General features: G+C 34.8%; 1 protein-coding gene across 8 annotated transcripts in view; it reads right to left on the reverse strand.

The window, feature by feature from the left end:
- Positions 1-290: 290 nt before the first annotated feature.
- The window catches only part of POSTN (periostin), a 31,601-nt gene continuing 6,246 nt past the window's right edge, over positions 291-25,645 (reverse strand). The window contains exons 4-24 of one of the 8 annotated variants that reach the window (XM_040055851.2): positions 24,766-24,923; positions 23,994-24,158; positions 23,017-23,163; positions 21,953-22,094; positions 21,118-21,330; positions 20,821-20,955; positions 19,272-19,420; positions 18,658-18,794; positions 17,722-17,852; positions 15,978-16,108; positions 15,708-15,810; positions 15,265-15,332; positions 14,693-14,738; positions 12,565-12,612; positions 9,212-9,307; positions 8,537-8,626; positions 6,908-6,985; positions 6,426-6,506; positions 4,217-4,303; positions 2,093-2,134; positions 291-1,534 (exon numbers count right to left, since the gene is read on the reverse strand). In XM_040055851.2, the coding sequence (XP_039911785.1) occupies positions 1,494-1,534; positions 2,093-2,134; positions 4,217-4,303; positions 6,426-6,506; positions 6,908-6,985; positions 8,537-8,626; positions 9,212-9,307; positions 12,565-12,612; positions 14,693-14,738; positions 15,265-15,332; positions 15,708-15,810; positions 15,978-16,108; positions 17,722-17,852; positions 18,658-18,794; positions 19,272-19,420; positions 20,821-20,955; positions 21,118-21,330; positions 21,953-22,094; positions 23,017-23,163; positions 23,994-24,158; positions 24,766-24,923 (2,288 nt within the window). In that variant the 3' untranslated portion in view covers positions 291-1,493. The remainder of the gene's footprint in view (positions 1,535-2,092; positions 2,135-4,216; positions 4,304-6,425; positions 6,507-6,907; positions 6,986-8,536; positions 8,627-9,211; positions 9,308-12,564; positions 12,613-14,692; positions 14,739-15,264; positions 15,333-15,707; positions 15,811-15,977; positions 16,109-17,721; positions 17,853-18,657; positions 18,795-19,271; positions 19,421-20,820; positions 20,956-21,117; positions 21,331-21,952; positions 22,095-23,016; positions 23,164-23,993; positions 24,159-24,765; positions 24,924-25,645) is intronic. The other 7 variants (XM_040055852.2, XM_040055844.2, XM_040055845.2 and 4 more) reach the window with 7 other exon arrangements.

Consider the following 25,645-nt stretch of genomic DNA (forward strand, 5'->3'; position numbering starts at 1 on the left):
CGTGTCTGATAGCCCAGTTCGGCTGCACAATTTGTCAGTCCCATTCTCAGATAGCTGTACTGCTCTAGGAGCAGTGTTTAGGGTATCTCACTGTGGAATTAGGGAAGGTTTTTATTTGTTTGAGAAGAGTGATGCAGTTCAATGCAGCACATTAGCATGTGCTAAGTAAGAAAGGAAAAGCATCAGTTTGTTTCTGTGAGAGCATATTTTGCATTTGCAAGTTAGGTTAAACATCTTAAGAATATTCAGATTTTGCTTTGCTATTAAAAATATTTACAAATGAAAGCAAGCACAGTTCAGCCAAATTCTTTATTGAGTATTTGTTTCAAAACAGAAGTAGAAAAGCATGTTAGACAATGTCTCTGATACTTTGGTCTGCAAAATTAAGGAATTTTGAACAGGATTTTTCTACTCCATGAATAATTGCCTCTCATCTTTTGTTGATAAAGGCAGACAACGTTTATGAGTACAAAATTAGAGCTATAAAATTGACAAAATTTACAGAAAACTCCACATTAGTACCAGACATTAGCGAAGCACATTTTGATAAAAAAGCTTTCAGACCTGGCCTCATTTTTGTAAGACCTTTTTCCATGCTGAGTTAACTGTTTGCATGCATTTTATTTATTGCTTCTATAAACCACTTTAATAATCAAAAGACACATTTAGGGAAAAATGGGAAAACACTTAAGAATCTCAGTATATGTATTGTTATAGGATTCCTTTAATGGGAATGTGATTTCTTATAAATAAAGAAATCAACACGATCTTGAATACATTGCAAGAAGCTCATAAGGTTTGCTTTTTTTTCTTTTTTCAAGAGCTTCCATTAGCCAAGTTACTAGAAGGCATTTGGATATGCAATGTAGGACAAAAAAAACCATGATACATCTAATATAAGGCATATTTGTTTGCTTAGAAAAGGCAACGTTACTGGTATTACGAATTTAAACACATGATGAATTTTGACCCATAAAAAGCATAAAATACTACTGAACCAAAAGTGCTATGTTAACATCTCATATTTCTTTAGATTACTATAAAACTCACCTGAGGTGATTATATTTTTTTCTAGAAATTATCAAATTTCACTTATATTTCTTATCTAGTGGAAATAATAAAAATAAAAAAATACATTCTGTATTGTTCCCTGCTCATTTTTAATCCAATCCTGCAAACACTTACTAACCAGCAGAAGAAGGAAGCCTGGTTCTACAGGAGTTTTTGGGCTTCCAGGATCTCACCCTGCATAGTGCTTACTATCAAGAGCAGTAAAAGCAGCACCAATGGACTACCCTTAGTGAGCACTGTACTGGCAGTGAGTATCTGCAGCTTCACATCTTTTTGTGGATTCATGGTTCAGTTTACATTTTGTCATCAAAACAATGTCATTTTTTAATATTCTCAAAAAAACCCCCAGAAAACCCCAAACAGTTTCTCTCAAAGATCATGCTGTTAACTTGTAATTCTGCAAATTCTGTCTTGGCAAGCTTTTAGGAATGATCTAGTCTTGTTCTCCTTCTTGCTGCTCCTCCTGCAAATTGTAGAAAAAGGAATTTAATTATTACCTCTCTATATATATATAGCATAGTAACACTGTATACTGTATTTACTTGTGAAACAGCCATGAAAAGGAAAGATGAAGCCTGGTGCTGAATATTTCTCTCTTGTGCTGGCAACTGTAACGTTAAACCGATCTTTCAGCTTCTTCATTAATCAGAATAACATAGATTCTGAGAGTAATAAATCCTGTGGTGGAGAATCCCAGAGTGCCATTTTCCCATTGTTAAGACTTTTAAGTCAGACTTCACTTTGATGGCTTTATTCTCATCTGAAACACTCTTTCAGTAAAGCACATAATATAGGTTGTTTTCAGATATTAGGGTTAAAAAAAAAAAAAAAAAGAAAAAAGAAAAAAAAAAAGAAAAAAAAAAGGGCAATTCCAGATTCTGGGGCTTTTTTAAAACAGAAATACAATTTTTCTTTTGAAATCTGTATTTTAAAGAGTTTTTTTCCCTCCTTCTGACTCTTAAGATAACTGAGAATAATATTTGGTACGTATTATAATGTCTAAATATATGGCTTTTTTTACCTTGTGCTCTCCTGGTTGGTTGTGCTTTCCGTACAGGTGCTTCTAGAAAACAGAAATGTTGCAGTCAGAAGTTATTTGCTGAAGCCTTTGAATTAAAACTCACTATAAATATTGGAAACACATTGCTGACTTTTGAAGTTTGTTCTTTAAAATTTTCAGTAAATTAGGAATTTTGTCCCAGAAGCATGTTGGCTTGATAACCTGAAAAATGAATTCTTATAGTACAATTCCCACATTTCTCTCACGTGAAGTCATCCAGTGAATCTTAGTAACATTTAAAAAATATTTTTTAATTTTAAACACATGAATGAATCCATTATCCACACTGATCTTCTACAGAGGGTTGCATGATGTAGGCAGGTGTCAGGGCATTTTGCCTTTGCTCTTCATTCATCAAACACCACGTGACACTGTCAGTGGAGGACAAGCTCAGGTTAAGGCACAGGACTCAGTCTCAGCTTTCAGCAGCGGATATCCAGGCCTATTGCATTAAGATTACTTCAGGAGATATTGAAAAGAGAAATGCTCAAAACCATTACAAGATGTTGGCCACATTTCCAGCTGTGTTTGGGGCTTGATTTGTAACTGCATTGTCAGCCCACAGTATGATTCCACATTTAGGGTTCAGTTAATTTTCTCAGGCTTCTGCTTTAAGGGTGGAGCAAAGCAAGGGCTATTGGATAGGTACCACCTCTATTACATATATCCTTTCTGTTTCGCTTATTCAGTGAAACTATAGATGTGTTTTCCTTTTTTTAATCAAACCTTGAGGCCTTTTTTTAACCAAACCTTGAGGCCTTTTTTTAACCAAACCTTGAGGCCTTTTTTTAACCAGATGTCTCCTCATTGGGAGGAAAAGCATGTCACAAGCATAAGAAATAGTTCTTCCGTTACTGTCACAGAAATGTTACCGCAGTAATTTTTCCTTCTTTGCAACCATGAAGTACTTGTGCTTTCACTTAACAAGCTGCAGCCAGTTCTCTTTTCGTCCTGATGTACAGGATATTTCAATGCATAGCCCTGAGATACAGGCTTGACCTCATTCCAGCTGAGACTAAGCACTGGGTATCTGCACCACCATGGCAGAAAATTCCAAGCTCTGCACTGCCTTGAGAAGGACAGAATATGGTCCCTCCAAAGTATGCTTTCCATACCTAGTTGTGTCTGTACAATTTTGCTTTCAGATAATCTTTGTGTTTGAAGATCACACCCATCTGTCATTTTCAGGCAATAGGAGACCCCCTAGCATACCTTGTACTACTCAGCACTGAAGCTGTACAAACACTGTGTGTAAACCTTTACTATTTGGCACAGATGTCAAAATTTAAAGGGCAGAAACACATTTATTTAATTTCATTCTCCAAAAGTCATATTTTTTTCCTATGTATTTAGTTCAAAGGACGACAGAATAATTTATTCTGCATTATTAGAATTAGAATTAGAAAAATACATAAATACAAAAGAAACCCCAAGCAAATTACTTCTTAATTGTAATGAAGATTATTAAACAATGGTTGTTAAACTGAAAGAACAAATTACTGGTATAAAGGCAGAGGGGATTCTATTTGGCTTCTTTTGGACCTTTATTTGATTCTGTTTTTTCAAATCATGAGCTTCCCTCATTTAACAACAAGACAAAGGTAGAGAAATTCCAAGACCCTGTGAGATATTTACTCAGGCCCAGAGGTTATATTCCCTGCACCCCACCCACTCCTTCACAACGCCAACCCTGGCAGCAACAGATCGCATTTACACCGACAAGAAATAACTCAAGTTAAAAGCAACTCACGTGGTCCTCTTCTGTCTGTGCTGCTTAAAGAAAAGTCAATTCTTTATGGTGTGTGTTCTTTCAAAAGTTTTATCTAAGCTTTGTGGTAAGGCATTTCCTCTTGTCTACTACGCTTGCCAAATCTTTTAGTTACTTTTAGCCGTAAGATAAGCCTCAACATTTTTCTTTGCAACATCAGCAAAAGATTTTTTCCAAAACAATTACAAAACCATTCTTGCTAAAATGCTGGCTTCATACCTAATAATTTTTTATGAATGCATACCGTAAAACCTCACCTGGAATGATCACTTTGGACAAAGCAGGTCTTAGTGATACTAAATTTTTGATAAACTAACCTTCCAGATGAACTTTCTTGATTTCTCTCTCGATAATCTGTGGCTCTCCCTCAATTACTTTAGTAACCTTGGTGTACTCAGTTCCAGCTATGGTAAGCATCAAAAACAAATGAGTTAAATCTGGCACAGCATTTTTCCATATGCAAGGAGCCCTCAGTGAAAACAATGTCATTTTTGGGCGAAGGTGCTGCAGGCTACCATGCTATTCATGCCGTAAGGCATGTTATCTCTGAGGATGAGTCATTCATTGCAATCTTGGTTTAAATTTTTGCTTCAGCAAAGATTGATAATTTTTTTAAGCAGTTCTGGATACTTTATGAGCAGAATTAAAGCCCATATGCAATCATTCCTTTATTTAAATAGTGATAATACATCTGTTTGTGACTGTACTCAAATTAAAATGATTACAAAATTTTCAGTAAAAAATACTTTTATGTAGACAAGAGGGCCATAAACAGTATCACCATTATCACCAACAGTCCTAAAGCAGCATGTGTATCTGCTTTTATTGGCTAAATGTGTAGTATGGTATTATCATGGCAGCCAAGGGTAGTTGACTGGATAAACCATGGAAAAGACAGAGAAAAATCAAATTAAAGCAAAAGAAAAATCTGCCTACTCGGTCCATTCTGTAAAGAGGGATGCTTATACAAGCTAACATATAATAGCAAGGAAAATAGAAAGAATTCAAGAGATGATATTGTCTTCTTCAAATTTCCTAGAGAGAAACTACTCTTTTCCATATACCTAAAATGTATCTCTACAGATTACAACTATTGAATTGTATACCTCTGTATCTGAAGGTGATTAAAGTATAGTTGGGATTAGATTCTGGCAGCAGACCTATCAGTTTTGAACAGTCTACAGATAAAGTTTGTCCCTGCTCCTTGTTGACTGGTTTAAACCAGTAGAATATAGTGTAGTGTATAGAGGAATTTTCTTGCTGCAATTTTTTAATTTCCAGCTTTTCTTTTAAATAGTCAATCCAGAATTAGGCATCTCCAGAGAGCAAATCTTTTCATATAGCTGGGATACTTAGAATAAAATGAAAATCCCTTGGGAAGTTTCATTTTCTGTCCAATATTATAGGTGAATTTAGGCCTGTAAAATTAAGATTAAGATGCTAGAAATACAACAAAGAATTACAGCCAACAGGAATCATACCCATATCTTGGCTTTTCTCTAATAGTAGCTGTGTTATGGACTACCATATTTAAGTTTGGTGGTCAGCTGTTCAGCTGTTGAGCCGTTCAACCATCAGGAAATTTTTTACTTGACTGAAGTTTCAGACACATCCACAAAACAGTGCTTTTGAAAATTACTGAGATTTAGTTCAGTGAACTAAATGTGACTGGAAGTTACTTTAGTGGTATACAACTTTGTAACTTACTGAAAAGTGAATATAAAACTAAATGGATTAATTTTACTTATGTCAAGAAAACATCCATCCATGTTTTTGAGCTTCTGACTCAGGTTTAAACTAGCATTTACAAACCCCATATCACTTAAATTCTTTTTTTATTCTCCATTGCTATTACAGATAGTTTTTCTAATCTACATTAAGCAGATAACATTCCAAATTCATAGATAAAGATTAAGTTCATAAGCAAAAGTTCTTTTTCTAGTTTTCTACAGCTACTGGTTATATACTGCCAAAACTGTTAGAATTAAGAGAGCAAGAAGGAAAGAAAACCATTCCTTGGAATGCTGTATTTGAGGAGAATTAAAGTTAATGTCTGGATATCCATCACCTGTAAGCATTTAAAGGAGATGTTATACATGCCTTTAATTATTAACTTGAGGGCAATGAACATTCATTTCTGAAGAACTGCTAAGTCAGATGAATTTGGTCTGTTACAGCATGTTCCATTTCATTAGTGTTTTTTACAGATTTAAATTTGCTTAAAAAAATATTGGAATAAATCTTCATTGCTCCCCTGAGTTTTATATTAGGTAACCTTTTAAAGACTGAAAGACCCAAATAATTTTTTTTTTTTTTTTTTTTTTGTGATCCATGGCATTAAGAAATTGATTACTCAAATTACTTCTATTTCACAGATATCTGGCACTAGAAACAGTGTTCTATTTTTTCCATTAAAATTCCATTTCTACTACGTCAGTCTTTAAAATGTTGAGTTCAACATATCTGAGAGGGGTTTCAGTTATCATAACCTGTTGCAAAAATGTTAGTTATAATACACTGAATTACCTCCCTGAAGAAGTCTTTTGATTTCTTCATCTTCCAGTAAATGACCATCACCTTCAATAAATTTGGTCACTTTGGTAACCTCTGATAGGATACAGGTAATGGCAAAAAATTTGATTTTACAGAAAACATTTGGCAATTCCACAAGAGCATATTTAATCTTGTCATAGCATTGTTCTGAATTTAAAAATTCATGTTATGTTATCAAATTCCATATAATCAGTGGAAACAACATATTTTATGATAAACATAGTATTCTATATATCAGTCCCAGGCAGCCTCAGCTCTAAACCTGACAGAAATATGAAGATCAAGGACTCAAACCAGAAAGTTACATTTGGAGGGTTCTGAGGTTTAATCTCTGGGCATGATTTTGCAGTATGAACATAATTTTTTAAAACATGGAGTATCCATTCAGTAATTACTTGAGTTATATTGGGAGACATATATGTATTAAAGAAATGAAATAAAACAAGCATACTAACCTTCTTCAAGGATTTTCTTTAACTTCTCTTCATTGTCTGAACCCCCTGCAGTAATTCTGGTATATTTTATTTCAGGACCTGGAAAAAAATTTGTAAGATAGTGGATTTTATCAGATGCAACGGGTTTGTCCTTTAAATTATTTTTTCCTCTTTAATACATATGATGTTTCCATGTTTAACATGTTGTAATCTGTTTATTTGATAACTTTATTTTTTATAATTTCTGAAATTAAACTGAAAGAGCATTAAAAACTAGTTGTGAAAGTAATTAGGCAAATTTATCATAATTAGAGTAATTGCCTTCTTGCATTCTTAGATTAAGACACAATTTTAAACATTGCTTAAACATTAGGTTAATGATCAGATATTTCTGAAGTCCATGATTAGTCTGTATTGCATATAGACATTTTTTGCTTTCATTATTGCTATGAATCATTTGAAAACTTAACATTTGAGATTTCTTATCCATTTCTAGAGGTTGAAAATTAGGAGATACGGGTCTGAAATGCTGACATTTTACATTATATATACCATTTCATGTGTGATATTAGTGAAACTTGAATCCATGAATTGAGAAAATTATATTTTGTCTCCCATAAAACTTTCACCAGAAAATAGTCCCAGGTTTATTCAGAAACGACTAATGCCTTTCATTCAGTTAGTAAAAAGTTGTACGATAATAAGTTAAGCATGATATTTTTATTTCTTTCTCAAATGACTTCAGTTGAATATCAGTATTTTCTAACGAAACTGAGTATTAGGACTTACAGCTGAGTCAATATGTTGTTATAACAGTGTCTTTTCCTTACAAGCTCTCTAGCAGACAGAATTTTAGTGGCAGGATTCAAACAGATATTTAACAAGGTGATCAAAAAGTGTCAATAGAGAGCTCCATATATGACATACTATGCTTAAATATGCCTCACTCCTCAATTTCTGTGATGCTTAAAAAAAACAGCTCTGTAATGGGTCAAATACAATTGAAATTGGCCAAGGAATTTGGGAGCTTTTGTGTGAGAAAATCAAGGGATGCAGATGCATATTGATTTTATTTTACATTAGCTGTGTCCAAGTGTTTAGCTTATGGATGTCAGTCCCCATCTTACAGAGGAAGAGATATTTTTCTGAAATGGCTGTCAGGAGAGCCTGGGACGATGTGCAAAAGTAGGTATCTACACATTAAACATCTATGTTCAGTTAAATGAAACCTTCCTGCAGATACATAATCCAGAAGTTCAGGGAAAAAAATAAAAAAAAAAGAAAAAAAGAAAAAGAAAAAAAAAAGTTTACTTCTAAAGAAAGACAGAGTACAAAAACACAATGAAAGCAGTCTCATTGTGAAATGGTAACAAGAAGCTTGCAAAAGTAGACACTTAGCAAATATATGAAAATAAAAGCTAAAAAAAGAGGACAAATTTTCACAGTTTTGCATGCTGTTAAAATATTGTTGCCATTTTTGTATATGTGTGTGTAGGACACATGGCCAGCCTTACAGAGACAGTGGGAAGTATTCGGGAGAATTCATCTGCCAAGGAAATGCAGTCTGTGCACTAGGACAGAACTTAAGATATGTTACTTTTGTATGCAAAGGTGGACTTTACTAAGAATGAATATCTCAGCTTAATTTACCTTGAATAATTCTTTCTTCTGTCACTTTTTTCTCTGTCACTTCCACAGGTCGTCCATCAATTATTTTGGTGTATGTTTTAATAACTGGTTCTACAAGGATTTTTAAATTCAAGGAATTAATCAAGTGATGAACTTTCAAGTGTTCTTTTTGAGATGTGGAAACAGACTGAAGCACAGAAGGAAATACCATAGAATATTTTATGAAAAATTTTGAGTAGATATATTTCCTAGTCTCAGAACATTTTTAATTAAGATGATCACATGATTTTTCCTTTAAAACCATCCTAGATGTGAACATCTCAATGCCCTTAGCAAAGAGAATGCAAGGTTTACCTCTCTTTCTGACAAAATTGCCTTTAAATCACAGAATCAACTACTACATATTCGATTACAGGACAGCAATGAGCCAATAATTCTCAATTGAGACATATGTCAGCATGCAGAGTATTTCTAAAATGTTTTGACTGCAGCTATGGAACACAACTAGAGAAAAAAAAACCCAATTTTTTGAAATGCGTGAGAATTCAAAAGTATACCATGCAATAAAATTGCAGCACTTCACAAAGGTCTTGTTAAAAACAGAACAGCTGTCTAACATGAATTACCTAAACAAAATATAAACTGATGGGGCATAGTGAATGCTAATACAAATTGAGTTGCTGAAAGCATACCAACCTCCATGAATCACTTTAGTTATTGTCTCCCCTTCCCTGACTATTTTGAAATCAGGTTCCCCTTCAATTAATTTAGTGAGCTGTGTGATAGATGGGTCTGTGACATAGGAAAAAAAACAGACACGTTATAAATAGTCATAAAATACTTATACCTTTCCATGGGGATGAGATGAAGCTTGCATTTTTTTTCCCCTTACTCTAGATAAACCAGATGACTGTAATAGAGGGATGTTTAAATCTGAGAGGTTATTTATGGAGACATTGTACAGTCTCGTGTTTCCTCACACAAGATCTTAAATAGAGATCCCATCGTACACTTACCCTTTATAATTTATTTATTTATTGATTTTGTGCATATGATATTTTTAATATTTGTTGACTAGTTCCAGGCAATAAACCAGATCCTCAGCAGTGGAGAGGAAGACTTTCTCTATATATATTGGTAAGAAGGCTACTCTGCATCTTAGCAAATGTCTTATAGCTATTGCTCCACTAGTGATCAGCATGCAGTCTACATAGTGAGAGGTGCGTGGTTGTGGTTTTTTTTTTTTTTTTTTTTTTTTTTTTTTTTTTTTTTTTCTTTTGAGGTTCTTTTATTTTATTTTTTTTTTTCTTTTGAGGTTCTTTTATTTGTTGTTTTGGAGTTTATTTTTCGTTTTGAGTTTTTTTACGTGGCTTTTTTTTCCCCCTTTGTATTTATGACTTGGCCAGGGGTTATGCAGCTTAAAAAAAAAAAAAAAAAATTATCAGCATTACTGGCTATCATTATCATGGGTGAGTTCATCTTGATTATGCTGATCCAAGTGTATCTCTGTCTGACATGCTAAAGCAGGAGATACTGGATAAATTAGGAACATACCATCAATTAGCAGTAATAAAATGGTTCTTCTCTAACAAGCGTTGTGGGACTCTTTCTACTTAAGAAGCTGTTGTAAAATGAACTTTCTTTATTCCTTATTCAGAGACAGAAACTTAGCATAACCCATCTTTTTTACTTTTCTTAAAAATTCCTTAAAGATCTTTAGATGAATTTTTGTAGAAGTTGTTTGTGCATTGATTTTTTTTCTATAATTACTTATCAGGATTTAACAACAGCTTTTAAAGATGTTTGCCTCCTGCTAATTGTTGAAAACAGTCAGTTTAGGCTACCTTTAATAATAAAAAACAAAAACATTTTGGGGGATTTTTTCAGTAGCAAAACATTGCATAAATTAGAATTTAGAGGTAAATAATTCACTTATCGGCTGCAGATGAGATGATATGAATGAATCATAAAGATTCCCTGATATTAAAGACCTCTACCAATCTGTTCTCAGTTCTAAACAGATGAACAAGTCATAATTTCTTTTATTTTCTAACAGGTCTAAATAAAAAAAAAAATTACAAATATTTTAAAGAAACTCTCAGAAGACTTATTCCAGTGCTTCTGTTTTAAATGTAGGGGCATTTTTTTGCATATTGAGAATCCATTAAATACCATTTTACATTGATGCAAGAGATTAATATAAATGAAATAATGTAAAAGTTGTACCTATGCATGTTTTATTTTGACATTTCTCAATAACTGTACCTTTTCATGTGATTGATACAGAAGTTGTGTGCAAACACATATGTGTGAAAGCATAGCCAGCTGTATTGCCTCGTCTAGGATCAATCCTTTGAATATTCTATCTGTTAAGTCTTGGGTTTCAGTCAGATTTAACTCTTTACATCTGTTCAATCTTTTAGATCCCATACATGCTCAGGTACAAAAAAATGGAAGCACAACACGGGCAGAAAACACTGAGACAGTAAAAGACACACATCCCCCTCTAAACTTGGTGGAGAAAAATGTAATTTTTTTTAGTGGAAATTGCCCTTGCATCATGATCTAGAAGAAATTCCTGCAAAAGTTAACATTTAACTTTGCGAGCTTTTATCTACAGACTCTTGTGGATTTATGTTGTTCTGATGGCATCTGCCACTCACTACTGTAACTGAGAAAGCTCAGAAGTGACAGAATTTGTTTTATTTTGTCAATATCTGAATGAATTATCAACAGAAATGCTGCACTGGCCAGAGACCATTCCCTGGAGTGTGTCCCAAAGTAGAAATATTGTACTGGAAATGGAAAGGAGTAGCCCTTTAATACTCACTGACTTTTTTTTCTCTATTTGGTGAATAAAATTTAGTTCTATGTTTGACTATATAAGTGCTCAGACATTTCATTTTTTCTTTAAAAGACAATCTTATTTCAATTAATTTTCAATTTCTAAGCATCGTGTAAATCACTTAAACTATGTACTCTTTCTCTGGGTTTAACAGAGCAGAAGAGATACTTTCAGGGAGTGATTCACCCTCACCATAGAAAGATTCCTAAAATAGCTTGGATGAATTACCGTATGAAATAATCTATCCATTTATATTGCACCATGGATCTATTTAATGATGGAGACTAGGCAACAAAGATCAGCAGACATGTTAAATGGCCTCTAATCATAAATGGGATGGAGCACAGACAAGCTCCTGAAAAAGTAAGCATTTATCACTTCTTCTGGAAGGAATTCCACCCAGAAACACTGATTAAGCAGTCTGGATAAAATTCTTTGCATGACATTTTTAAGTCTCTTTCTCAGTTGAGATTAAAAAACAAAACAAAACAAAACAAAACAAAACAAAACAAAACAAAAAAAACCACAAAAAACCCCAAAAAAACCTTTCAGCATTTTATTTTATATTATATTTTAATGGAAAGCTGGATCTCATCAGCTTTACTTAAGTTATAAATCACTTAAGTAAGGTGATTTATCACTTACTAAGTGATTTTAGCAGTCCCATCCCCACATATTTTTCTCTTCAGTCCCACCACTAAACTTTAAGTCATGCTTCTGTATGGAGAAATAAAGAAAATCAGAGATTGGGTAGGTATCATTTTCAGGCATCCAAACAGATATTGGTTGTTAGAACTGATTGAAAATTATAGAAAAATAAACCAATTCTTTTATCTTAAAGTATAAGAAACACATCTACTTTAAAATATCTGTTTTAATTTACAAAACCCAAAATGTCTTAATTGAAAAAAAAAAAAAGTGATAAAATAAACAGTTTGAAAAAATATTATTTAAGATTTTTTTAAATACCCATAGAAAAAGGAAAAAACTCATTTGGGGAGAAAAACTGTGGGTAATCTTCATACAAAATATATCAGTCAGTTCTAATTGCAATATTTGTATCTTTGCTTTTCCAGCAAAGTGCTTAGCATCCTGGAGCTGCTAGGTATAAAATGTATTCTGTTAAAGAAATATATTCAATATATATATTCTGAATATGTATATGGACATATGCAGAAATATATATACCATGGGCCTCGTTTACCTTCCTTTGTGATGATAGGCTGGACGTTGCTTTCAATTATGTTAATTTCTGAAAAAATAGAAAACGGAATATACAGTGCATTCCATTCTTACAATTTGTTTGAGGAAATGATCAGCTCGGTTTGGTCTACTCATAAGGAAGTGGATAAAATCATATATATTCATGGGTGGAATAGCGACCCAAAAGGATCTAGAGTATGAATCTTGTTTCTGGTTACGAAATAGAGATCCACTGTTAGATCACGCTCACCTGCAGACAGAATCTATTGATAGGGTATTTGCCTTTGAGCCTTATGTGTCACGGTACCCATGATGATGTATGGTACATAATAGACAGAGCTTGTACAATTACCCACACAAAGTTTTGCAAAATTACCTGGCATGCCTTATGCCTAAGTATTCCCCTTTTCATTAGGGAACTGATCAGACACACACACACATAAAACCTTCTGGCATTCAGAACTAGAGATAAAACATCCCAGAAAATATGCCCTCGGAAGATCAGGTTGTCCCTTTACACCCAGGACCGACTCAAGTATTCACTGAACCCTCCGATAGTGATTTGACTCATACCCATCCTCTGGAGCAGCTCACACTGATAGAGGTTCCAGTCTTCCTAGTCTTTCATTCAACTAAATCTACAGCTTCAGCTTTCTAGGTGTCCACATTGACCTGTCTAGCCTAATTTTTACAGGCATTGCTTTCTGTGCTAGTCTCACTGGCCATGGGAATTAGAATCATAGAATATCTCAAGTTGGAAGAGATGCATAGGGATCATCAAGTCCAACTTCCTTCTCCTTAAAGGACTACCAAGACTAAGCCATATGACCAAAGGTGTTGCCCAGAAGCTCCTTGAACTCTGTCAGGCTTGGTGCTGTGACCACTTTCCCAAGGAGCTTGTTCCAGTGCCCAATAACCCTCTGGGTGAAGAACCTTTTTCTAAAGTCCCATCTGAACTTTTCCCAAAGCATCTTTATTCCATTTCCTTGTGTCTCGTCATTGGTCACCATAAAGCAGACCAGCACACCCTCCACTGCCCTTCTTGGGGAAGGCATGGGTTGCGATGGGGTCACTGCTCAGCAATGGGGTCACCCCTCAGCCTTCTCTTATCCAAAATGAACAAACCAAGTGACCTCAATAGCTCCTCAAAGGTCTTGGCCACAAGACCTTTCACCATCTTGATCACACTTCTCTGGACATTGGGACGAAAACTGCCCCCAGCACTCAAGGTGATGTATCCCCAGGTCAGAGCAGAGCAGGACAATCCCCTGCCTTGCCCAGCTGGCTTGCTGTGCCTGATGCACCCCAGGACCCAAGCCCCAGCTTGGCCATTTTGTCTGCTGGGGCTCTGTTGACTCATATTCAACTTGTCATCAAGGTGAACTACTCAGTTTTTTCTTCCAAGTGTTTTTTAACTTCAGTGTGTTCATGCCCTATTTTCAAAAGTCTGATGTGATGGTTTCACTTTCTACTGTGAAATGTGGGTAGAAATCCATCAAAATTTAATAGCTTGTCTAAATTCATATTGCCTCACAAAGTTACAGCAGAATCTGTCTTCAAACAACTTGTTTCAACACATACTCTGTATTCAGAAATGAAGTCCTAACCCTGAGAAAGGCTGCAAGAGAGCTAAAGGGGTTATGTTTTTTTTACATTTACTCCCTAAAGAGAAAATAGTCTGAATAACTCTATCCCATTCAAACCTCATATTTGCACATATGGGAAACTGGGACAATGCCCACAGTCAATGCTGCATCTTGGAGAGTGAGTACGGTACAATGCTACATCTTATAGAGAGATACAATTCTGTTATGCACCAAGAACTGAACCTTGGCTAAAAGCTGAAAAAACAATTTTTTCCATATGTATCTTGTCTACCCCAAGAGTTTGAACAGCTTACTTCAGAGTTACTTTCCAGTCACACATCTGGAAAGAGAAAAATACAGTAGCACAGCAGCCAGAAACATTCTACTTGGAGTCTTTCTCTTCCTTTTCTTCATTGGCACATCTTACTTTCCCAGAAATTGCTTTCTTCTTTATTGAAAAAGAGATGTACATATCCAAATTGGAATTGGCCCCACTTAAAAAGCAGTATCTAACCCATCTGGAAGTATTTTAAATGAACTTACTGTAAAATGTCAGTGGAATCTCTTTGAAGGTACTGTCACGAACAAACTATAAAAACAAAAAACCAATTTATTTAATTTTTTTTAAAAAAAGTAGGACTTGCCTTATTGTTTCCCAGTGAGTGTGGATAGGATTCACTGCTTCATTGACCTAAAAGTAAGGTGATGCTATTTTTCTAGGTTCTCGTTCATTGTTGAGGGAGAATGTAATCTCAAGAAGATAGCTGAGCTAGATAAGGATGCCTGCTTTTCTTCACAGGTTATTGATGCTGCTGGTGGCTTTAATGGCATAAGAATTTAGTCACTCGGTATTTTTTCAAATAAGTGCTTTGTTTTCCAAGAGTGATAAAATGAACTGAAGAGCAGATTTGGGCCAATTGCACACTGAAGTTATCCAAATGCAAATATTCTACAATTATTTGGCATTGAAAAACATAAATTATAACTGTTGAGTACAGAGTATCATTCATATTTGGGTAAATGGGAGCTATTGAATGTGTTGTCTGGTGAAGAAAGAAAGGACCAGAGAATCGCTTATGACTTATAATATGCTCAGATAATTACTGAAAGAATACCTTAATTTGAATGTATTTAATCAACTTCTTCAGTATTGTGAGCAGCTGATCGTTTCCAACAGGCAGTTCTGATGAAAGAAAGAGGCATGTAAGAGGAACAACTGTGCACAACTGTGTGCATTTTACTTTGATTTACAGTGGTCAGGAGATGCAATCATTCTCAAACACTCACAGAAGAGTGTATGCAATATATTGTGCCATATCAGCCAAAAAGGTAGCCTTTGGCTAGTCTTGTCCTTCATATATTTTACTTTCATAAAATTTCAAAATCTTGCTAAGGTTTCAAGCAAGGTTCTTCCACAAATGAGCATTGAGGTAAATTTTCTGTTTCAAATTCCTCATAGGAGTTGTGTCTTTAAATTAATTAACTTTTTTAAGTTATTGCAGTTACATAGCAAGTAAACAGATTTAAAAGAGTACAAATTTAAACAAACAGTATTCACCTGCTGGATATAGGAGTTTGTCAATGACATGGATGACACCATTTGTTGCCATGAGATCAGATTCTCTTGATTTCAGTTCATTAACAAGAAGTGTATCATTCACCTGGTAAAGGATCAAAAGAGAACCCAAATTATCAGAGACGTCAGAAAACAACCCCAAACCCTATTACAACATTTGGAGAAATGCATGCCATTCTATAATGTGGATAGACATGGAATATAAAATTGCTGTTACAAGGCTACAGCAGAGAGATATTTTCCATACTTAACTGTTTTCAAGTAAAGTTTGCCTCCTTGGATGGTTTTAAGAATATTTGTTACACCAGGCTCAAAGCCACTTCCAATGAATACTCCTTGTGTCAAGTGGTAAAGAAGAATATTCCTGAGAGCATTTTTATCTCCTATGTAAAAATGAAAAAGTAGGAATAAAAATTTAATTGTAGGGGATAGTTCTTTGTGGGTATTCTAAGGATTCATATAGATTTGCGCTAGAATGAAACATATATGTATGAAAATACCATGAAAATGTACAATTTGTATTGTTAAAATGGTGACAAAGGGAAAAAGCCCAACTAAATGACAAAAAGGTAATCAGAAAAAAAAAGTCCTGTGGGAGATCTACAAAAGAACATTAAAGGGGCCAGTGGAGCAATTAGACATGCTGGGTTTATCTGTTCTTACAGAGGGCAGAAGCAGCTTAGAGAAATCAGGAAAGGGGTAAAACACCCTATTTTAGGGATGATTTTCATATTTCAAAATTGACATTCCTATGTGGGATGAAAAGAAAAACAAATGTAATATTTTCAAGACTGTCTTAAAAAAGAAAGGTATCCTCTAGCCCAAGTTAATATCCTGATAGGACTCACTGGGTCTATGGAGGTTGAGAGTCATAGGATGGGCTGCAGAAAAACCATAACATCCCCAGGAGACAGAGTACCAAGAAGAGAAGCTTTAAAACACATCTGTCTGCCACTACATGAAATATTGACCATTCTAAGTTTAATACTAGAATTACATGCTGATATTATTTGTTGTTAGGAGTCCCAGCCTTGATGAAACTGCAATGGGAATCTTGTCTAGTCATATTCTTTTCCTGACGTTTCTTTCAGTGAACATTTTCATTTTTCCCCTGTGTTTTGCTCTGATCGCTGGTACTACTACTTGCTTACTTTCTTCACTGCTGAAACCCAATTAAATGATCTTTTTCTTCCTTGTAAAATTAGGGCTGAAATTTTGTGACTAGACCATTCATAAGTTACATTAAGTGACATAAAAAGCCTAAACCTGGCCACTCCAAAGATTTTTACCAAACCATTAGATTACCTTTGTAACTATACCACTATAGTTACTGGTTAAAATAATCCGTGGTTTGTATCTTTCTTACAGATAAACAAAGTATTTCTTTATATTTTTAAAAAGTTATATACTTTAAGGTTTAGTGTTTATGGAGAAAGCAACATCATAACTTAAAATCAAGAGAGAATTCTAGACAGTAACCTGGCACCAAAAACAACAACAAAAACAAACAAAAAACCCCAAACAGACAAACAAACAAACAAAAACCCAAAACAAGCAAAGAAAAAATAAAACAAAAAAATTATGGGGGCCAAGGAAAGCATTAAGTAACTGAGTCATAATGATAGGAAAAATGGTACATAAAACACCTTGAAAAGCAGAAGGGCAAATAAAATTGTCTTGTTAACTACAGAATTAGTCCGATATGGCATTGGCCTTGAACTTCAGATTCTGAATTGAAGACAAAAATAACAGAAGGAAGCAACACTACAGAATAAGACACTGAGGAGTGAAATTTAAATTTAAAAATCAGGTTGGAGTTGTTTTTTTTTTTTTATTTCAAAATGCCCAAGAAGGAAATAATTTAAGGAATTCCTATAATCTACTCTATGCAAAAGGTAAACTTCTTCAGCAGACAGCTTTTGTGTGAGAGGTACATTAGTCTCCTTTCCAAACAATTTTACTTTTCTTATAATTCAAGGGTTTTTACATTACTTACTTATCAGTATGTCCTTGTCATCATCAGTCAAACCTTTAAAGGCATCATTAGTTGGGACAAACAGAGTCCACTGTCCAGGCCGTGACAGAACATCATCCAAATCTGCAGCTTTCACCAGACTGAGGAAAATGCTGTTTACAATAAACAGACAAACCACAAATACATTTTGTTGAAATGTGGTGACTATAATTGGGTCCAGGTACTTAGTTCCCCCATTTTTATTTCTGATAGTGTTTCAATTTTCAAACACTTTCATTGTTTCCCAGAAATAAAGATAGTGGAAGAGGAAAACGAGGAAACAAACAAACAAACAAACAAACAAACAAACAAACAAATAAAGAAGAAAAGACAGTCTTCTTAAAAGTGACAGACAGAGGAAAAACAATTTGAAAATAGTATGTTGGCAGCCTGGATCAGATCAGGATTCATCAAATAAGAACCCCTGCAGATCAAACAGATAAAAGGAGGAGGCAAAGGATAGTCCTTGCTCAAGGAGTATTGAGTTCCTTGCAGGAAAGGGACAGAAATAAGTACTGGAAAGGCATGCAATCCTGCTGCACCCATATGGAATTGTACTACTCATTAATTAAAACTACAGAGTTCATTGCATTAATAGCTCTGGATGTATCATTCAATTCCTTCTGTCCACTTGCTCCTCTTATTCCAGTGTCTTACAACCCTTTGTGCCATAAAAAAACCATTCTACCATATAGGGTGGAAACCTTTTCAGCATACAACTGGAGAACACTTTTTCTTATCCCATATTTTTTTCCTTTTATGTTATTTGTGTAGGTAATAAACCCTTCTCTGCCATCCCTGCTCTCAAAACCCCAACAACTCACATGCTCACAGGCCAAAACTTTTTCTCAGACTAGCTGTGCTGTATATAGTTACCACCTGCAGGAAAATCTCAGTTCTGTCAATATTGCTACTCACCTAAAACGCTTATCATTTCTCAGCATTTCATGCAATGTCTTTTCTGCTGGATTGATGATCTGTCTGAAGATGTGAATAAAACCATTTCTTCCTTCTTTGCTTCCCCTGACCATGCATGAGTTTTCAATACATACAGCCTTATTGAAAGAGAAACAAGTGTAGCTGTTTACACAATGTTAAAAATAACAACCATATGTATTTCCTACAGTCAAATTGTCTACTCTTGCCAGGAAAATTTGCATCTGTTGAGAAAGCAGAAATAGTAAAATCTAGAATAAAATAGCATGGTGCAAATATTTTAAAACTTGATTTTTTGTGTGTGTGTGTTTTTCCCTTGAAAATGTTCTTAATTAGTTCTAAAAATGGGCTTTAAAATTTTGTAATCAACTGAGCACCCAGTTTGAAATTCTATTGGATTTACCCAAAGTTGTACATGCAAACAAAGCTCAGATTGAGAAAGATCAGATTTTCATATTTTGCTATCTTAAAAGTTTTAGGACTTTTTGCTAGATAGTTATAACTGTAAATTTTGGAGAGTTCATTCAGCTTTGCCTTTTATTGACTCTCCATTTTCATAGTTGGATGCATATTTTTAGAAAAACTTATTCACTTACTGTGCGATACACAAAGACTCTAAGTAGTTTTCCTCCAATTGTTTCCAGTTCTTGTCCATTGTACAGTTCATTGAGCCCAATTTTCACTTTTATAATGTGATTCTGCAGGATTGTTTTAAGAAGACGTTGATCCAGCCTTAAGGTGTCATCTACAAAGCCATTTAGATATTAAGGTATAGTAACTTATATAGTGAATTTTTATTCAAATAAAGTTAAAAGATTCTGGAAATACTGAATCTTTCTTTGAAATGCTTGAGTTAAAACGTGGACAAGCCTGTTTATACAGAAGGCAAATTGTTTTGATCGTTTCTCAAATTCAGTCAAGAACTTTTGACACATCCATGATTAATTACTATAACTAATATGTCTGTTGATTGATATGTGGGCCTGCTCCAACTTTAGAATTACTGCTACAGTTTGTATTAAAGCTAGTCCTTTCTACATGTGCACCTAAAATCTATCCAAATTTGCTTCCATGGTAGTGAGACAACACTAATTCTTTGAGAAAAGGCAAGATGTCCATGGTGTCACCTTTGCAAATATACAAACACCTCTTGTACGGCATATTTATATCAGTTTCTCTCTGCTTTAATCTACTTTCTTGTATTTCCTGGATTTAACTGGGATAGAGGCAATTTTCCTCCTAGCAGGTCCTACAGTGCAGAGGTTTGGGTTTAGTATGAGCATAATGTTGATGACATGCTGATGTTGTGGTTGCTGCTGAGCAGTGCTCACCCTAAGCCAAGGACATCTCAGTGTCCCATGCTCTGCCCATGGGCAGGTGCACGAGAGGCTGGGAGGGACCATGGCCAGGACAGGTGACCCAAACTGGCCAAAGGAACATTCCATACCTTAGAATGTCATGTCCAGTATATAAACGGGGGAGAGCTGGCTGGGAGGTGCCTGTCACTGGCTTGGCAGTGGTCGGTTGGTAGTGAGTAATTGTATTGTGCGTCACCTGTTTCTCTTAGGTTTTAATTATTTTTTATTTTTATTTTGCTATTACTAATATTAGTATTATTAATATTATTATTTTACTTTGTTATACTTAGCAAATTGTTCTTATCTAAACTTCAGAGGCTTTTTTACTTTTTTTTTTCCCTTGATTCTCTTCCCCATCCCAGAGTGGGGGAAAGAGGGGAGTGATCAAGGAGACATGTGGTACTTAGCTGTTAGCTGTAATTAAACCACTGCATAGGTTTTTTAAGAATAAATAAAATTTGAATCTAATGGAAGTAATGTAAAATAAGGGAAATTGGCTCTTCATTAATCTCTTTCAACTCCTACAATCTTTCTGTGCTTATTTTGTATCTTATTTTAGTGCTGCTATTTCCATCAGCAAGTGATACGACTGAAAACAAGCTGTGCAGTCTAGTAGTAAGGCTTGTTTTGTCTTTCTACGAGGTATGTAATTTGAAAGGATGAGGTCATTCTGTTTGTCTATGATGCTCTTGCAGTGAGACTTAGAACAAATACTGGGGGTTATTTGGGAAACTGTCAGGGTAGCATACATTCTTTTTTATTTTGATAATCTTTTAGAGCTACTAACCTGAGAAAGCACCATTCAGAGGTGCCAGGAGAGTGTATTGGCCTTCTGGCCTTAGAGAAGACGCCAGACCGAGCTGTGCAACCAAGTCCGTAAATGTAGTCTGCTGAGCACCCCCAAGCTCAATGACTTGTTTGGCTGCAAACAAAGGATTAAGAAACACAATTATTTTAACACACAATATCATCCTATTCCTGATTTGAATTCTCCATGCTTATCCAGAACTATATCTGAGGTAATCTGGGTAAGGTTTTTGAAAATTATCCTCAGCGCAGCAAGTTTTTCATACAGATGACTGACCGGAATCAGGAATTAGCACTTGGTCAATGAGGTGGATAACGCCATTGCTTGTCACAATATCTTTGCGTTTCACCATTTTCACTCCATTCACAGTCAGACTTTCACCATCACAACCAACTTCAACAGTGTTTCCTTCCAAGGTTTCATAGACAGCTCCACCTGTGATGGCTTCTGAGCACTGGACAGCATTTAATATATGGAACTTCACAAGAGCTGCAGAGAAAAGAGCAGGAATTTAATAGATGTAGGAGTTTGGACACAGAGACATATACATAAAAATTGCATATAGGTGTGGAATAAAGTATTCCAGCTACACTATTTTTAACTAATTTCACTCACAGATACTTTATTTAAATTTAATGATACTGTAGGCCTCTATATAAAATTTATGGTCAAAATTATTTGGCACATCTCTTATATGATTAAAACTATATCGGTTATGCTGCAATCTGCTGGTGACTGCATATGACATGCTCCAAAAGGACCTATGAGTATTAAACTCCATAGCCTATGCAAAGGTATGAGATAATTTCATATTCAAATAGCCCTGAATTTCTAGGGACAGGTATGCCTGTCAGACCTATTCAGCTGAGCTATTAGAAAGTCAATGTGTCTATTTTTCAGTTTTTTCAGTTCCCTTTAAATTGTTTTGGAGATTAAGTTTTCAATTACTTTCTATCCACTTTAAGCAAGTGGAAAAATTAGAGACAGAGGAAATAACTCCTCCTACACACATGAAAGTAGAGATGCTTAATTCCAAAGCTATAAGGAAAATGTATATTTTGCCTCCTGATCCACTCATACATATTTCTCATTTGCATAAAAGTTTAAATACCTTCAGAAGCCACCTTGTCAGCCATGATTCTTTCTAAAACTCCTCTTGGGAGTCTCTCAAAAGCTTCATTAGTAGGAGCAAAGAGTGTGTAATGCCCAGGTCTTCCAAGAATATCCATGACACCTGATGTAATGGCAGGAGCCTAAAATATAATTTTTTCTTTTAATGCTGATTATTTGAAATATTACCAAAATACATTTTCTGTCTAGTTTCACCTCATGCTTGGTGATACTTGAATGCTAGACTGAGACAATAGTGCTTTAAAAAGATAGATCATGAAAGTTATAGAAAGATGAAAAAACTAATAAATAGAGGAATTTTTTAAAACTGAAAACTAGGAAGTATTGGGTTTTGTATTCAGATTTTACAAGAGATTGAATGTTGTTGTTGCCTGTAACTGTCATGAACTGGATTTGAGTGACTCAGAAGATCTTCTCCACCTCTATGCCTCTGAATTTAAAATACCTTTTTGCACTTTTTAAGGAGATGGAAGATTGAAAAGAACAACAGTTATTTGCAAACCAATTGCATATTTTTTGTAAACATGCAGCATGAAATCCCATTATACTATGCAGACACATTTTTCAGAAGATGGAAAAATTAGAAACTTGGACAATTTCCAATCATACGTCCTCTGTGCAAGAAAAATCCTTCTTTTGTGCATCTACTGGTACTCTAAAACTTCCTATGAGTCAGGTTTTGAAATTTATTTGGCATATTTACCATTTTTTATTATCCATTTTGATATTGTTCTTTTTTTTTTTGTCTAACACCAGACACTGTAACCTCATGCTCACGTTTCATTTTCTCAGTGCTTGAAGAGAATACACTTTTTATGTACAGGGACATATTCTGTCCTATTGATGTTGCCTTTTTTGTATAGCTAGATTTACAATGTTACCTGGAGCTCTTAATTTGTTTCTCTCTTACTGAGCTAATCCTTCTTACATCCAGGTATCATAAACAAATAAAAAAGGAATACACCCCACCGCCGCCCCCCCCCCGCCCCCCCCCCCCCCCCCCTTTAAATAAACAGAGAAGAGTGTTTATTTTTGTCCACTTACTCTAAACGATGAAAGATCATCCTCAACTTCAATGAAATCTTGAATGGTATTTCCAACAGCAGTCAGGACACGGTCAACCACATGGACAACACCATTGGTAGCAATCTGGTTGCCATGGATGATCCGGGCACAGTTGACAGTAACAACCTATATTTTAAGAATCAAGTAGTAGAAGTTTACACATTAATTTGATCACAAGCTTGGAATCTGCCTTGCACAGACTGGCAATGTAGATACTGTACATTGTGCATTCACTGTTGTTATTTCAGTTGGGGTTTTTCTTCAATATTTTAAGTAAAGCCTTGTAAAATTTAAAAGTTTGACTAGGCTTCTAGAAAGACAGCAGCAGATTTACTCAGGTTACATTGATTTCATATTCATGTTTAATTTCTTACTACAATTATTCAGATTTGGGGTTTCTTATCTGGCTAATACGGTGATTGTATTGTCTTTTAGCAATGCAACCTGTAGACAAACAAATATTTTGATGCATTTAAGACAACAAACATGAGTGACATAACTGGGAGGCTTCTAGCACTTATAAAAACGATTTTTTTCCAGCCAAATAATGGCTGTACTTCCTACAACCTTCAATGCTCCTACCATGCAGTCAAATTCAAATAAAAGTTCTGATTTAATATTATTTAGCAAAACTATGAAAATTAATAGTAGATTTTGCTGTCAAATTTACTATGATCATGTGTTTTGACCACAAAAGGCTTTGTCTATTATGAAGAAAGTGCATTTTCATTTGGACTTTGATTTCTAAACAGCACAATGTTTACTCATTCATTTTAGTGATCAGTCTATTCAGGAGTCAAAAGTTCTTCAAGAGAATATTCATTTTTGCCATGGCAACTGACTTGGTAGATGGTAAACTTTTGACAATGTATTTTTTTTTAGTTAAATAAGGAAATAAAGGAAATAAGGGCTACAACTAAATACATATCCGTGGAAGAAAAAGAGAGCAGACTTACCCCATTAGGATAATGGTTAATAAGCAATTTCTGGCCATTATACATAGACACCAGGGTCATGCCATTCTTAAGATCTTTTGTCAACATTCGCTTGTTTAACATGTGGTGGTGGAGAGCATTATACAGTTCAATATTTACATTGTCAACCAAATTCCTGTGAATTTCCTGAAAAAAAAAAAAAAAAAAAAAAAAAAAAAAAAAAAAAAAAAAAAAAAGAGAAACTTAATTAATTGGAAGCTTCAAAACATTTTTCCACTCAGCAAGACATACATATTGTCTTACATTAGTATATCCTTTCAATATATTCAGCATCTGTTAGGGAAGACAACTTTGATGCCTATAAATCTGTCTCTACTTAAATGATCTTTAAGTCTGGTTTGCCCACAAATGGAAGACAAAGCTTCATCACAGACCAGTCATTGGAGGAGCTTTAATTCAATGTTTATTGAATTACTAAAAAATTTACTAAAATCATTCCTAAAAGAAGGACACCTGAATTACAGCTAATGTACAAACATACACCATGCAGCTGCTGGAATTTCTAGTTTTCCTGAAACCATGATAATAAAATTAACGGTAGTAATATGTGTCATGTAAGTGCTTAAATAAGAAACAATTACTGTTGCTTAGTACTTCTGAAAGTAAACCCAGCCTCTCTAGCTTCAGAAATGTATGTTAATCATGTGGATTATTTCACTATTACTTGTATCAGCTAAAATATTGAACTTGTGCACATGCAGACACACATACACACACATACACACACACTTACTGAATCTAACTGGTCCCAGGCTTCATTGCTTGGTGCGAAGAAAGTGAATGATCCTCGTCCCTCAATCTCTTCTCTCAGCTTTGATATGTCAGAGTATCGCTGTGTGGAGGTAGCTCCCACAATACCAAGCGTACCATACACATGATCAATAGGAGCAACTAAAATAAACATGAGGTAAGAATACTGTAAACTCTTCAGTCCCCCAGTTTTTCGCAATCAATTTTTCTTTGTGCTTTTTGGATGCATAATAGTTCTGAAACTGTTTAAGTCAGTATTAAACAACATGTTTAGATTAAAAATTCCATTGCCAATACACTCAAAAATCATCTAAGCACATCTGCTTGCTATTGCTTTTTGTGTTTTTCTTAATGAAAAATTAAATCAAGCAATACTAAATATTGTAAAGTTTCTTTTAGAAGAGCTGTTGTATTTTGTATCAACCCAGCATGAAATGGAAGGCTATCTCTTCATAATCACAAAAATTTCACATTTGGTCACTATGGACCAGAATTCATTTTGTGAGGCTTCTTACTCTTCTTCCAGTGTCTGGTTTATGCATATACTGATTCATCCAGAAAGTAAGAATGGCCATAGTCTCACAGTCTCACATGGCTACATGAGAACAGCATCCATCTCTCCTAATTTTAAGCATCTAGAGACATTTGCACGCAATCTAATGGTTCTTGGCTCTCTTAATGGTTATGGAGAACAGGTGATTCTAGTGTGTGACTGCTCTCATCCTAATGTCAGCATCTGAAGGGAGATTAATTTATCTAAACAAACTTAACTCTGAATAATTGAACATAAAAGGATTATTACAGATATAGGGATCAAAAACTATGAAATATATTCTTTCTCACACTACTCTTTCCTGCAATTG

The sequence above is a fragment of the Hirundo rustica genome, chromosome 2, assembly GCF_015227805.2.
Source record: "Hirundo rustica isolate bHirRus1 chromosome 2, bHirRus1.pri.v3, whole genome shotgun sequence".
Classification (NCBI taxonomy): Eukaryota; Metazoa; Chordata; class Aves; order Passeriformes; family Hirundinidae; genus Hirundo; species Hirundo rustica.